At 37.0% G+C, this 15,222-nt stretch overlaps 3 protein-coding genes and 1 pseudogene across 3 annotated transcripts; 2 read left to right on the top strand and 2 right to left on the bottom strand.

Moving 5' to 3' along the window:
- Positions 1–2,207: 2,207 nt before the first annotated feature.
- On the top strand, positions 2,208–3,513 carry LOC131326567 (uncharacterized). Its single transcript, XM_058359394.1, has 2 exons — positions 2,208–2,625; positions 3,025–3,513. The coding sequence occupies exons 1-2, from the start codon at positions 2,466–2,468 to the stop codon at positions 3,474–3,476; spliced, it is 612 nt and encodes a 203-aa protein (XP_058215377.1). The 5' UTR covers positions 2,208–2,465; the 3' UTR covers positions 3,477–3,513.
- A 70-nt stretch (positions 3,514–3,583) lies between these two features.
- On the top strand, positions 3,584–4,881 carry LOC131327738 (protein FAR1-RELATED SEQUENCE 5-like). Its single transcript, XM_058360874.1, has 3 exons — positions 3,584–4,204; positions 4,299–4,307; positions 4,372–4,881. The coding sequence occupies exons 1-3, from the start codon at positions 3,584–3,586 to the stop codon at positions 4,879–4,881; spliced, it is 1,140 nt and encodes a 379-aa protein (XP_058216857.1).
- Positions 4,882–10,476: 5,595 nt separating this feature from the next.
- Positions 10,477–12,356, bottom strand: LOC131326556 (uncharacterized; the record flags this gene model as incomplete). Its single annotated transcript, XM_058359377.1, is given in 7 exon segments — positions 10,477–11,573; positions 11,576–11,596; positions 11,599–11,670; positions 11,673–11,717; positions 11,720–11,933; positions 11,936–12,146; positions 12,148–12,356. Coding segments are annotated over 7 exon segments (963 nt in total), but the record flags the coding sequence as incomplete, so codon positions are not given.
- Positions 12,357–12,360: 4 nt separating this feature from the next.
- LOC131327737 (beta-amyrin synthase-like) lies at positions 12,361–14,836 on the bottom strand (annotated as a pseudogene).
- Between the last annotated feature and the right edge of the window lie 386 nt (positions 14,837–15,222).

The raw sequence follows: 15,222 nt of genomic DNA, 5'->3' as shown, positions 1-15,222 counted from the left end.
ATTGGACGGTCGACACAACAATTGCTATGTTTGGATCTCCCTCATTCAAGCCACTGCCTGACCAAGCCTACTGGCAGCTGTACAATGGGCCAAGAATTCTTCTAGACAAAGAATGTCTCTGAGGCCGAGGCCGCCCGAAAGTGAATCGAATCCAAAATGAGATGGATGATTTGATTGAGCACCAACCGCCACAGACGTGCTCAAAGTGTGGTCAACAAGGTCACAACAAGAGAAGATGCGGAAAATGAAATTCAAATTACATGTCATGTGAAATGATGTTTTTATATAAAAAATTTGTACTCAACAAGTCTTTTATATTAATCAATTATTTATCCGGACGTGTTTCACTAGTTGAATTTGTTCAGTAAGTTAAGTACTACCTCCGTCCCAATTTAATTGTCACTTTTGGGAGTTCGTGCCACTTTTCAATTGATTATATTTTGTAATTTATAATATTTTAGGTGATTTTGAAAGCATTGTATTATAGAACAAATTAAGATCTATCAAATAAGATCCATATTGAATATAAAATTTATTACCAATTTAAAGATATAACTAGTTTTTTTATTCAGTTAAAATAGAATTGTGACAAATAAATTAGGACGGAGGGAGTACTTAGGTGAAGTTTAAGAGAAAACAAATTCATTCACTTGGTGATCGTGGAAGAGAGAATTAATAATACTCGCAAACAATCATACTACAACAAAATGTCACTCTTGTAGAACAAACCCATGTAGTGGGTTTCTCTCTTTAACTCTTCTCCCTCTCTCTGGGGTTTCTCTCTCAGACTAGCTAGTACATCCCACCATACATATTTGTAAACAAATTACATAATCAACAAACAACTAATAATCAACCACTCCTCCCTCTAACTATGTGCCACATTCAAATCACCAATTCAGGCTTTTCTTCTCTCATTTCTTGGGGAAGTTAATTTGGAAATTTCTTTATCATATTACTCAACTCTTTTATATCCAATCTTTTCCAAATTAATAGTAGTTCTAATTTTTTTTTTAACACAATCGTGAAAATTTTTAATATCTTTATGGCCAGTCTATTTAATATCTTTTGGAATATTACATTGTGTTAAAAAAAAAATTGGGATAACATAACGTATTTCAAGAATGTGTTTTTAGGGTTAGAAATATAGCTCCTTTTAAAAAGGAGCTATTAGGGTTTTTTAGGGTTAGAAATATAGCTCCTTTTCAAAAGGAGCTATTAGGGTTAAAATTATAGCTCATCTTAAAAAGGTGCTACCTACGTGGCGGCCACATGTCACCTAACCACTATAACGCCTTTTGAAAAGGAGCGATGGCCTATTTTTACAAAACATTTGGGTATTCTTCCAATTTGATTATAGATTATGGCCATTTCGGCCAAAAACTTGGCGGTGGAAATGATAAACGAGGAGCGGGGGTGCATTAATTGCACTACTGCGGTTTGGTCCCTCATATATCATGTATTTCAAGTTTAGCCCCTAAGCTTTCGTCTACAAATAGCAACCTCAGTTCCTAGTTTCAGATTATTCAGAAAAATCAGAGATATACTATTGTAAAGGGTTGTGGGAAATACTTCAATAATATTCTGTTAGTCTTGAAGACTAACCTCTCTCTCTTGATAGTTCCTGAATTAACTATTTTTTAATGGCAAATGCTAGAGACAACCTCGTGGGTTGTCAAGAGTGGGGGTCACGCGCCTGTGCATTTGCAGATTCTGACTTGGCTCAGTACCTGCATGTTTGTACACACTCAAGGGTCTACCGAAAATGATAAATGCGAAGAGTAAATTACGAAAGTACTCCCTAAAAGTTTTTCCAGATTTTAGTACGCCACTGGACCACTACTCAACAGGAGCAAAATTATGAGGGGCAATCTCTCTCGGCCTCTCTCTCACATCCCGTTCCAGTCTTTCAGAATGGGAAATAAGTCCTTATTTTTTTAAGAAAATAATTTTAAACTCAAAAATAATAGATTTACTAAAATCTAAAAATATGAAATATGGATCTTATTTGAAGAGAGCTTATTTTGCCACACCCTAAATTGTTAATGCCACTCCCCTTTTTGTTTTTATTGAGTGAAGTTACTAAAATACCCTTATTCTTTATGATGCCTACTTTCTCTCACTTGCCAAATGACTGACTTGCCCATTTCTCTCCTGCTACAAAAAAACACATTTTCACTCCTTTTCCATCGAGATTGAAATCCCAATCGAATATGGGGAATCCCCTTTTTCAAGGGCAGCAAAGGAGGAGAGAGGTTTGGATAGCTTGCAATCTCCAGTGAGGTTGCATCGACAAAGAAGGGTACTCATTGATCCTATTCCAGCTAGTGCACATCCACTATTCTTTCTTATTCTACCAGGTAAGTGTCGATCCATCTTCACCGGTGACCATTTTCCTTCTTCATCCCCTTCCAATTTATTGTCTATTCTCTTTCTGAGTCAGTCTCTTGTTTGCAAGTTCAACAATGGATGATGATGGTGAAAAACTATGTGACTTGCCACAAACCATGGAATTTACACATGAAGATTTCTCTGAACTGAATGATATAATAAATCTCACCGCCACAAGTAACATTGAAGAAATATCAGAGATGTACAAATCATTCAACTCTACAACTGATTTTGGTAATATCCCTTCATTTATGTTTGGGTTCTAGATCTAGGGCTTTTTTTTTATTATTAAATTTATTCTTTTTCGGCTTATGCTATAATAGAGGAATTTTACTTGTGAAATTTTCCCAAGTTCTAACTTATTCTGGGTTCTTTTTGTTTCTGGAAACACGATGGGTATTTTGCACCTCATTTATATACGACTGGTTTGGTCCCCACCTACTAACTTGGTTTTGGACTATAGTTTGATTAAGTCAATTTTTTATACCTATTATCAGGACCCCATATTCATATTATAATTTGACTACTTCAATTTTTTATACCTACTAATTTGCTTAGGTTAATTTCTTATTCATATGATAACATTAGAACTCTAACATTGAATATCCACTTTGTGGATTCGTACTTTAATAGGTGGTGACATAGAAAATGAAATGACCAAAGTGGACAATGTCGAGTCTAATGGGCTAAAATCATTGTTAACCGAGAATTTTTCAACTCGAGAAGAGCTCCTTGATAGGGTCCGTAAGGTGGGATTAATGGAAGGCTATGTCACAACAATCAGGAGATCGAAACCAGGTCGTTATGTTGATATTGGTTATGATAGAGGTGGGAAATATCGAGCTCGTGGCACTAGTGTTTCATTGGATGAAAGGAAAAAAATATCGGTGTCTCGCCTTATAGGTTGTCTTTTCCAGATAAAGGGAAAAAAGAAAGTTGGTGAGAGTTGGAAAGTGGAGATTAAAAATGCATCTCATAATCATGGATTGTCAAGTGATATGTCCGGACATACCTATTGTCGTTGTTTTTCACAAGAAGATATGTTAAGCATAAGACAAATGATGTTGGCCGGTATACCACCTTGACAAGTTCTTTCTTCTTTGCGGCTGAGTGATCCAAGTTGTAAAGAATAGCAAGGACAGTGTATAATGCAAAAAATGCAATTACAAAAGAAGTTTTAACATGTCGTACAATGGTTCAAGCATTATTTGATGAATTGGGTAAATGGGATTTTTCTTTCGACGTAGAACGTGATAGAGACGTCCATTTGACTCATTTGTTTTTTGCACATCCTTCTTCAATTGCACTAACCAAGAGTTATCCATATGTCTTTGCAATGGATTGCACATATAAGACAAACAAATATAAGATGCCATTGCTTGATATAGTGGGAGTTTCAAGTTTTAATGGATCATTTTATTCTTGTTTTGCCTTCATGCAAAAAGAGGAAGAAGGAGATTATGTGTGGGCATTGGAAAGATTCAAAAAACTTTTGGGTCATGACCAACAACCTTTGGTGATTTTATCAGATAGAGAATTAGCACTAATGAATGCTATTCAACTTGTTTTCCCAAGAACTGCTCATGTTTTATGTGTGTGGCACATTGAAAAAAATGTTTTATCGAAATGCAAGTCACAATTTGAAAGTGGAAAAGATTGGGAGACTTTTTTATCAACTTGGACTAATGTGATTGAGTCGGTTGATGAATCTTCCTTTCATGAAGCTTGGCATCTACTTGAAGTTCAATACAAGGAGAAGGAATATGTTATCAATTATCTCAAGAATACTTGGCTCCCTTTCAAAGAGAGATTTGTAAATGCATGAATAGGAAAACATCCACACTTTGGGCATCGTGTCACTTCAAGGGTTGAAGGTGCACATTCAATGCTCAAAAGATATTTGACAGTTTCCACAGGTAATTTCCGGAGGTAAGGGAAAAAATTTGTCTTGCAATTGACTATCAATACAATGAAATCAAGACGAAGATTGCTAGTGAAAAGCTTCGCGTTACCCATAAATTTCAAATTCCTATGTTAAAAGAACTTGTTAGTCATGTTTCCTTCTTTGCACTTGGAGAGCTTTTCAAGCAATGTGAATTGGCTTGGATAGATTATGTCTTGGGTCTTTGTACTGGCCATTTTTCCAGAACCATGGGTCTACCTTGTGCACACATGATGAGAGATAAGAAAGATGGAACTTTGCTACTTGATGATATACATCCACAATGGAGAATTGATAGATCCTTTATTGATATGGATGGTGGAGTAGACACAAATGGGAGTGAAATTGCAAGTCTTCTCAAGAGGTTCCATGATAAATACAAACAAATGCCTCTTGCTCAAAAAGAAGATAGCCACATGCGAATTGCTAAACTTGTTGACGGTGAAATTCCGTTGACTCTTGAACCTAACATTCATCCCCACAAAGGACGCCCATTGGGTTCAAAGAAAAGAAAGAGAGATTCCTCTACCACATCCTTCAGCATTTGAGATCGCGAAAAAGACCCGTAAATGTAGTGTTTGCCACCGTGTTGGACACAATAGCTGCATGTACCCACACAAGGATAAAAGTAGTAGCTCGGACCCTCATTTTGTCTTGGCCAATCAAGATGTCTCTCTAAATATGCAAGAAACACCATGTAAGTTATCTATTTATTCTATTTCATGATACTTGAGCATATTTTCCTTGACTCATACATGTTTCTACCTAGCTTTATTACTGATATACTTTCCAATTACTTTTGTGCAACTCAATATGAGATCAATACGTCATTACAGTTATAAGTGTGGTGGAGATCATTATCGTGTAGGTGCTCAATTTTTCTGTTTTTTGCAGAGCACAAATTAGACAAAGACGCATCCACTTTTTGCGGAGCACAAATTAGTTAAATGTGCAGAATCAATTTGTGGGGAACTTGTTCAATGTTTTTGGACTAGTTGAAGAACTAATAGTCATGTGGAACTTGCTAAATTTTTGTGGAAATGTATGTAAAACTAATGAAATTGCATGACTGTATGTGATGGATGATAAAGCTTTAATTGGAATTGTATGGTTTTAGTAGTGAAGTATGTTTTTTAATGGAGTTTTTTGGATGTTTTTTTTTTCTAAGTCAGTTGCAAGAGAAAGGAGAAGAAACCTTTTCTGGGTTTTTTTAGTTCTTGTCTGCCCCTTTTTTTCTAAGTTAGTTGCAAGAGAGAGGAGCAGATTCGGGTTATAATTTCCGTGTGTTCTTTTATTTCCTTTGTAGTTGGAGAGAAAAGGGCTAGTCAGTCATTTGGCAAGTGAGAGAAAGTAGGCATCATAAAGAACAAGGGTATTTTAGTAATTTCACTCAATAAAAACAAAAAAGGGAGTGGCATTAACAATTTAGGGTGTGGCAAAATCAGCTCCCTATTTGAAAGATCTTTATTTGCAAAATCTTATCGAGATCTTTTATACGATGTTAAAAAAATTCAAAAATTATTTTTTATTTACATTATTTTTTAGTTTGAAAACATGAAATAAATATTTACTATTTTTTAAGAAGGTGTTTTGGAACGGGGTCTCACTTTCCAATCTTCATAGACTCTGCCATAATTATAGGAACTAAGCCATCATGGCCAATCACATCGCCGCCAGGGCCATCATAGTTGCAAACATTACTGGAAAAAAATTATAGAGTAAATTGAAAAATATAAACAAGATAAAAATTATGAGTTTACGAAAATAAGTAGTACTTATTTTTTAAGAAGTCAATTTCATGCTAAAAAATTATGTGTTAATGCAAATAATTATTTTAGCAATATGGATCTTGTTTAATAGATCTTATCAAGATCTTTTAAACGGTGCAAAAAAAAAAATCAAAAATATGTTTTTTATTTACATTATTTTTGAATTTGAAAATGTTAAATAAGCTACTTATTTTTTAAAAAGGTTTTTGGAACGGGGTCTAATAACAAGTGAAAGTGAACTTTTATGTTTTGAAATTGAGGGAATATTTTGGTACCAATTGTGTGTACTAGTTCTTAATGTAACTTCCGTTTTTGAAAAAAAGAAACCATCCTTAATGAAAAAGAGAAACCAGAAACAGTGAAAAGTTGATAAAAAGAAGAAGAAAGAAACAGTGAAAAGCTGCATGATGAAAAGAAAACCAAAGAAAAAGCTAAAAGGAGAAGGGTAATATGGTCACTAAAAAAGTGTAGAGACACGTACTGAATAATTGGGAAAATTGAGATGAAAGGAGAAACTCTTGACAGATGATTTGATTAGAAGATTGTCTTCTTGTGTATGCCCACTGGGCAGTTTCTAGCAAAACCCTTTTTAAATATATATTGTGTTCTCTTGTTCTTTATTTCTTCACTTTTATAACACATTATCAGCATGACTCTAGCTAGCTGAGATAAAGGTTTGTGAGATAATCATATTAAGAAATTCTTATTGTATTATCTTCCACCTCTTAATGTTATGTATATAGTAGGATACATGGAAGAGAATGGTTTCCACATTCCCGTGCTATTCCATTTACAAAGAAGGACAACATGGAAGAGTATGGTTTTCACATTCCCCCATTTTTCATTTGTGGTATTGTTTACATGTATACCTGAAGTATTCACTAAAATTCAAATACAAAGTATTTATGAAATATCCAAAGTATTTATTATCGATTGAATACGTGAAGTATTTTCTTTCCTGAATACCAGCAGTATTCGTCAGCCAAACTACCAAAAGTATTTTTGATTGAGATAATTGATACTCGAAGTATCCTACTTATTGCCATAAAGTGGATGGGTCCGTGGTATTGAATCCACCACACCGCTTCAAACCTGTGGCCTCCTTAAGAAAAACACGAGTTTGACCACTGGGCTAATCCCGATGGTTAATCATATTTTAGCAAATTTACTTATTTAATTATCTCATGACATCTTTTAAAACAAAGGGAGTTTAGTATCTCCAACAACTTTGAATCTCTCATATTTTAAAATTTCATGTGAGAACATGATTTAGAAATATAGAGGATTTGTAAAGAATAAGTGGATCATATATTTTTGTTACGTTGCAGTTATCTATTTACTTCTATTTATAGCAGCGCATTATAAGTCCAACAGATTTATTACAATTATTTTTCTTGATCCAAAATAAATCCTGTCACGCCCCGCTCTCACACAAACCAAAATATGTGATCAATAAAGATAACTCTCCGACTAAATAAAAATGAGATGATCAAACATATTGCAGCGAAGTCAATTTTGGATAGTTCAACCTCTGTAAAAACTTGTCCATACATGATATGATTTTATAAAAATTTAAAAGGATGTGTTTGATTTTAGGACTTTCCAAAAATGGAGACAACCAATGGCGAAACCTGTACATTTTATAATATGACAATATTAGTTTTTTGAGACCTCCATCAACCACATATGTGTAGCTTGTTACAATTAGTATTTTGTTTTGTGTTGTTGGAAGTCTCTCAAAACTAATATTGCCGTATTATAAAATGTATGGGTTTCGCCATTGGTTGTCTCCATTTTTAGAAAGTCCTAAAAATAAATGCATCCTTCAAATTTTTATAAAATCATATCATGTATGGACGAGATTTTAAAGAGGTTTAACTATTCAGAAGTGACTTCGCTGCATGGTTGATCATCTCATTTTTATTTATAGGCAGAGACTTATCTTTATTGATCATGTATTTTGGTTTGTGTGAGAGCGGAGCGTGACAAAATGGTATCAGAGCTATAAATTTGAATACTTGGGAACCGTGGGAGGAGACTTGGTCTCATTTAAACACCTTCCTCTTATTATCTTAAATGTGATATGTGTTTATTGGTAACTTGTGTGTTTATGTGCTTGTGTGCAAGTGAATGATATGTTTTAATTGACTGTGTGTTTGTGTGAATTTATATGCTTGAAGTGCATTTGGGTGTATTTTTGGAAAACTTGATTAGGAGAGTTGTATTATCATTTGTTGTAAATTATGTTTTCGGTTATTGAAAATGTAATAATAATTACAACTCAGTTGATTATGGAGGAATGTAAAGGATTTATAACTTTCGATGCAATTGTGAAGGACGTTAGACTATATATCGGATCTTGGCATATTATTTTTGGAACACATGTGTGAGGATGATATTTTATCTTAGAAAAATATATTATTATTTACGTTGAAAATCGAGAACGTGACAAGTCTTGAAGATTTATTACAAGTTCATATAATCGATCCTAAAGATCGGGCATCCCTGAAGAATCCAATATTAAAGTTTATGCTGAATATATTTCTTTTTCACTTCTCAATTTTATAATATTACTATAACACTTCAGCCGGGGGGGGGATGCCATTCCTTCTCCGCCATGTGTTTCTCCTTCCTTTCATCATCCTCCTATTTTCTTTCTCTCCCTCTCTCTCCTTTCCCCTAATCTTCTTTTCTCCCTTAACCCTACATCCGTTTTAGTTTTTCTCACTCACTTTTTGTCACCGGTGTTCTTCCCTCCTTTATCCTCCTCATCGTTCTCTATCGTTTTGGCCTAACGACAGAGGGATCTGACGCCTGGGGTGTGGTCATGGAAATTTGGAGGTGGTTGCGGATTGGTGGACTTGAATCGGCGTACGAAAGTGCTCAGCCTCCGGTGTCTTAATTCGTTTGCAAGGACCGATTTGCGGGCTCTTCGGCGGTCTTTCATGGGATCCGATTGCTCGCAGGGTTCACGGCGGCGCAGGTTTTCTATTTTGTAGTTTGGTGGTAGCGATTGTTTAAGATAGAGAAATGTGCAAGTGGTAGCGTTCTGGTGGAAGATGGCTTCGGGTGGGATTTGTGGTGGTGGTGATTTGGCTAGGGGTGCACACGGTCCGGATTGGTCCGGTTCTCTAGAAAACTAGTAACCGAACCATTTCAAACAGTTCTAGAAAATTGGGAACCAGAACCTAACCAATATATACATGGAACCGGTTCCAGAACCAAGCCACAAAACTGGTCCGATTTTATTTCGGTTTCGATTCTATCCAATAAGCATCCAAACACTTATTCACAAAATATGAACTCATAAAATTAAAGAAATAGGAAAATAATTTGTGGAATAGGAAAGGTAAGAAGAAAATAAAAGCTTTCCTAACAAATAAGATTTCATCTCTAAATAAATTAAGTTTAGCAAGGAAAAGATTAACCTACCAAATTCAAATACATATTTAATTACACACATATGTATTTCTATATTTATCTTGGTTTTAAACGATCCTGTTCGGTTCTAACCGCGGTTCATTAATTGAGAACCAGTAATCGAACCAAAATTAACGGTTCTTATTTTTTTGGAACCATAACCTGACCGTAGAACTGCAGAACTGGACGAAATAGGATGATTCGGTCTGGATTGGATCGGTTTTGCGGTTTAGGCGATTTTCTTGAACACCTCTAGATTTGGCTGGTGGAGGAGTTTTGGGTGGTGGTTGCATGATGAAGGTGGTGATGATGGGCTGATTGTGGCGGTGGGAGAAGTTGTGGTGTTCAGGGTCTATTGTGTTTCACAATTTCAGAATGTCACATACTTTCAAGAACTTCCAACATATACTCAGTTTGAAAACACCTTTTAGATTAACCATTTGTGTATTACAATGACAACATTCAAACTTCTACATACACTTTGTATAGGAAAATAGTTGAGGAAAAGTATTTTTTAGGGGAGTCCAACAGCTCAAACTATAATAAAAGTAATTCAAATTCAAACCTTCCTCGTCTTCTGAGAGAAAAGCATCAATTGCTCAGTGTTAACCTTCCTCGTCATTCTTTACCACTAAGGCATTAACATTTATATCAACAAATACTAGGGGGAATGCCTTGTGCAACACATGACCATCGTGCCCGTTTATTTGATTGTGTAAGTTGTTTTTTGATACCGTGGTGAAATATTAGGGGGCGGGAAATTGTATTTGAGTTCTGAAGTGCATTTGTTTTTAAAATGAGACTGTTAGCATTAAACTAGGTTTGATTATACTCATCATTTATGCATTTTAGATTCATATTTATGTGAGATTGAGTGACACTCATCACGCAACTACAAGATCACGGGTCAATGAGGTTTACTACTCCAGATATTGTCCAAAGTATTTAGAATATACCAGCAAACAAACTCTGACATGAAAACCAAAATGAATGCATTCCAACAGAATTGACCTGTGGTAATCTTACTTGAAAGAACGGAATTCAAAACCAAAAGAATCCAAATGCTGAATTATCAACAGCTCCACAAGAACTCGAGAAAAGCGTCCACCTCTCTCGTCACCCAAGAAAACAAAACCCACCATTGCTCACATCGTCAAACAAGAAAACAATGGTCTTAGCCATCAAAGGAATGAGGCTCTTTTCAACAAAAATACACCACATTAACCATGAATGGTGTCCTACGGGATTCTTCCTTTCCAATACACCATCAAACTTCTTCCATGCACAAGATCTTTTCCTTTGTTTCTCAAAACACCTAAGACACACCAAGCCTTTGCATGGGGTCTAGCTTACCAAATCCATTATGAAGCTTCCGGGCTCCATCTTCTTATTGGCACATTATACTCTGAACTTGGACTTAAGCAAAGAGATCAAGAGGAACGTTTACACAAAAATTGAGTGACAAACAAAACCACTCACCCTGCCTGTGTAACCCGGAATCCGGTAAGATCACCAATTAACTCTCTTTCTTTCTCTCGATCATCATAAGCACTATTACTTGAATATACCCCTTCCATGAAACTATGATTATCCCTCTAATGTTCCATCCATTACCATGCGTGACTGACACTCCTTATACCACCACAAGAAACAAGTCAATAAAGTTTATCACTTCAGAGATTTTCCAAAATTATTTAGGCTTGGCAAATGGAAGCAGAGCACCTAAGGGAATTGAAATAAGTTTACTAGAGTCTAGAGACCATTACCATAGTGCAAAATAAGCTAGAATGAGACAAAAATAAACAACATAATCATGTGATATAAAGCAGTCATACCAGAAAACCACAGGGTAAAAATGTGCTACTTTGAGTCAAGGATTAGAAATCTTACCAGCTTAATCAAGCCGTCCCACCCGCAAGTTGCCACTTTACTTTGTTCCAACAGATGCCACTCGCAACTAATGCATACCCCCCTTTCATGAAACTTAAGAGTTCTAAAGACTTTGCAACTCTTCCAATCCCAAAACCAGCACTTACCCTTACCATCTCCGACATGACAAACCTTCCGTTCGATAAGCATATCCAGCCACTATTTGCCCCACAAAACTTTTCTTCCTATTAAGCTGAAATCTCTCTCTAATGCTGTAATCTGATTGTCCAAACTCTGCACTGCTAGCCAGTTTCTGTTTGTGTGCTGGATATTGATGGCATAGAATGCATATGAGGCTCGCTAATATACTTTATGACAACAGGTATCCCAAATTTCCATACCCGGAGAGACTTGTCATCACTACTAGTAATAAATCTTCTGTTGTCGTCTACGAATGTGATTGTATTAACTGCTCCTAAATGTTGATCATACTCTTGGGTGATTTGACCAGTATTCATAAACTCCACAATTTTTGACCGGTATTCTTGTCACTCATGCCCACCACGAGTATATTCTACTTATCCTCATCTGGGTTCAACCTATCCACATAAAGTATCTTCCCGATAGAGAATGCCGATATCACTTGTCCCGTTTTAGAATCCCAGTACTTGATGTTCTTATCATATCCAGTTGACAAAAACTTAGACCCATCATTAAAAAACCAGATATCGCGAATTGCCTCGCCATGTACCATTCATACACTTGCTCGAATTGAACACGTCCCAAATCTTCACCTTCGTATCCATCCCCGCAGAGAGAGGCAAATGCCCATGCCTAAGGAAAACCCTAATCGCGGAAACCCCTTTCGAATGACCACTCCACGTGTGCACCAGCCTCTTCGGTATGTACCTATGGTCATCTGTGGCTTTGGCGTCCTTAGGTAGTGCGATCCATGACCTACCCTAATAATCACTCTCCTAGTAGATTACATGCCAAAAGTGCCTGAATTGCAAAACCGGTGTCCCATTGCTGACTGCCAAAACTCTGCAATAATTAATATTTTAGCAAATGCTAGATTACAAATAGAACCTGCAACAAAATTGAGGGTTTAATTCACATCTCTCTTGGTCCCTATCTTGAAAATTTTCATTATTTTAATTGTTTTTTGTCATTAATTTTCAACAAATAATCAACACTTAGAAACTAATTCACATCGATTGGGTTCCAGTAGGGGAATAATATATGAGTTGTTGGTACCTGCATTTTTATTCATCTTCAGCAACCCACATATAATCTTGGATCCTGGCAAGATGTTTCTTAAAAGAATCACCATGAGGATCTTCTACCCAACAAGAAAGCATGCAAAGAACCTTCTCAACACATCCGATGGTGATGTATCGACTATTTTCGTCTTCGTAATGAATGAGCTCCATCGTTGCTTGAAGTGCTTTTTCTCTCACTAACTTGTTCAAGGGCCATCATGTTAGTAATGGCTCAGTTAATAGGTAAAGACCATCCCATAGAAAATCTTGAATAAAAAGGGTGTGGGAAATACAAATCTTCCTGCATCCAACATGCATGTACAAAATACATTTGTAAGATCACTTGACTTTTGTTTCCTATGTTTCATTGCACAAGACCTAAGCCTGAAACCAAGTTGAACTATACAATGAACCAAGAATCTTGATAATTAATCACATATCCGACAGTCAAATATTTCTTCAAGGTCTAGCTCTTCAAGGTCTAGCTCTGTTAATCCAAGGGTAAAGTTTTGCAACGTAAGCAAAACTCACGCCAAATGTCGTAGCTTAATCCTTAAGAACATAGAGCTTTGTAGGCATTACATTTAAGAACATGTTACGTATGTACCTTTGCACAAACATGCCGGTATTTCTTTTAGTAAATTTCATCATAAGGTTGAGAATGAAGCTCTTTCCTTAGATGTAGAACAAGATCTGTGAGTGGTCCAACGAACCGCTTCCCATATAGGTAGGACATTGACATGCAAACCATCCGACAGTAGCACCACATCTTTCCTGAATAAACAAGTGAATTGAATTAAGCAATGGTCCTTTTGTCATTAAAATCTTGCAGATGTTTAAGCACATCAAACTTTTTTTTTGTCAACCTTTGAGCACTTTTTTAATAGTTACATGCAACCACACATCCTTAATGTAGTTGGCAAATGAATATGTGTTTTCCATGTTAAGATATTCCCCAACAATTCATCCTAAAGATGGGCAATTATCAACTGGGTAGATATTTGTCCAAATGCTGGACATCTCTATGCAATTTCCTTTTGGCAAGCAATGGCGTAGGTTCCCATAAGTACAATCATCTTCACCATGTACTTACCGAGGTCAAAATTTTGATTTAGGGTGAAATATTAGGCTTATGGTGCAAGTGCAATCCTTTTCTATTCCAATTTCTAATGAAATGTTGTTTGATGAGTCCCTCGAGAATAACGTTGGGAGCACACATAGTGGCTTCTAAGTCAAATTTAACATGAATAATAACTTATCATGGATCTTTCCATCTATGAATTCAATGCTTGAAAGTGTCTCGAATAGACTCACTAGTTTGGACTGGAGTTTGTACTTTACCGGCCTTTACCTTTTCTCCAAGTCCCAATTCTAGATCTATTGTCAACGGCCAGGAGGCTAAATGCCACGAATCCAATACTCTCACATAATAGGTTAAGGTTCAAAACTTTCCCCTATCTAGCTACACATTTATGATGTTCGGAGGACGGTCCTCCGTTCGGCGTTGAGGTCCCTGCTCCGACTTCGATGGACATGTGCTTTCCCCAGGGCTTTGGCTCCGTCGGAGGCCAGGTTATGGTCCCCGAGGGGGCCGAGCCCTAGGGTGGTGTAGCTGTGGTGCGTTTCTTCGACCTCCACCATATCTGAAGTAGGAACGATGAACGAAGTTTTCTGGAGAGAAGGAAATGAATGCCGAGAGGATGGCTAGGTCCCTAGTAGAGTCGCCAATTGTAGGGGTTCGATTTGACGGGACCTTGATTGTGATATAGGCTAGGATCCTCCTTCCGCTGCTCCGCGCTCCTGCTGCTGAACCTACAACAAGTCACTAGGGCTGGGATAGCCCAGTGACTCTTCGACGATCAAGTTAGATCTCAGGAGGAGAATGTAGATCTAGGGTTTTGGGGAGAATCATATACCTTTCCAGGTGAGTATTGTAGACACCCTATTTTGGACTGTCCGGAACAGTTTACTTACAGATTTTGATTCCTCAATGATGATTACGGTCAAGAACACCCCGAGGCTAATGGTGTGTTTGAGCTTTGAGCATCTTGAACCTCATTCAAACCTATGTCGAGCCTTGTCCAAGACCCTTCAAGCCAGAGCCAAATGGCCTTAGCAAAACCATAATTGCTTACGCCAGTATTGTGCTGGCGTGTGCCGGTCAACTGCCATATGTCAGTCATCGGCTGTTGACTAAATTGCCACCGGCGCACGCAGGTACAATATCGGCGCACGCCAGTCAAAAGTCGGTCAAACATCACTATTCAACCATGTGCTTGGGACTTTTGTGGCCACCCTGACGTAGTCTATAGTCCCCTGATGATTATACTCTGCAGAGGCGTTCCCCCTTCTCTCTTACATCTCCCATCACCTAGTCCCATGCATTTAATGCATGGGAGGCTCCCTTCCTAGCTCAACCAGCCCCCTAACCCAACTAATTACTCCTCTCTCAGTCACCCCTTTGGCTATAAATACACCCCTTTGCATTCATTTGCAAAAGGTTGCACAAATTAAGACTCTCCAAGTTTCTTTTTCTCCCTCTTGGCTTTCTTGCTTTCTTTTCTCCACC

The sequence above is a fragment of the Rhododendron vialii genome, chromosome 5a (genome assembly GCF_030253575.1).
Source record: "Rhododendron vialii isolate Sample 1 chromosome 5a, ASM3025357v1".
Classification (NCBI taxonomy): domain Eukaryota; kingdom Viridiplantae; phylum Streptophyta; class Magnoliopsida; order Ericales; family Ericaceae; genus Rhododendron; species Rhododendron vialii.
Note: the sequence above shows the minus strand (reverse complement) of the source record. Positions and strands in the feature narration are given on the sequence as shown.

What these genes read in the sequence shown, in the direction of transcription:
- LOC131326567 (XM_058359394.1), top strand. Translation starts at nt 2,466, where the DNA reads ATGGATGATGATGGTGAAAAACTATGTGACTTGCCACAAACCATGGAA. An exon ending in CAACTCTACAACTGATTTTG is followed by an intron (nt 2,626 to 3,024) that starts GTAATATCCCTT and finishes GTACTTTAATAG; the next exon opens with GTGGTGACATAGAAAATGAA.
- LOC131327738 (XM_058360874.1), top strand. Translation starts at nt 3,584, where the DNA reads ATGGTTCAAGCATTATTTGATGAATTGGGTAAATGGGATTTTTCTTTC.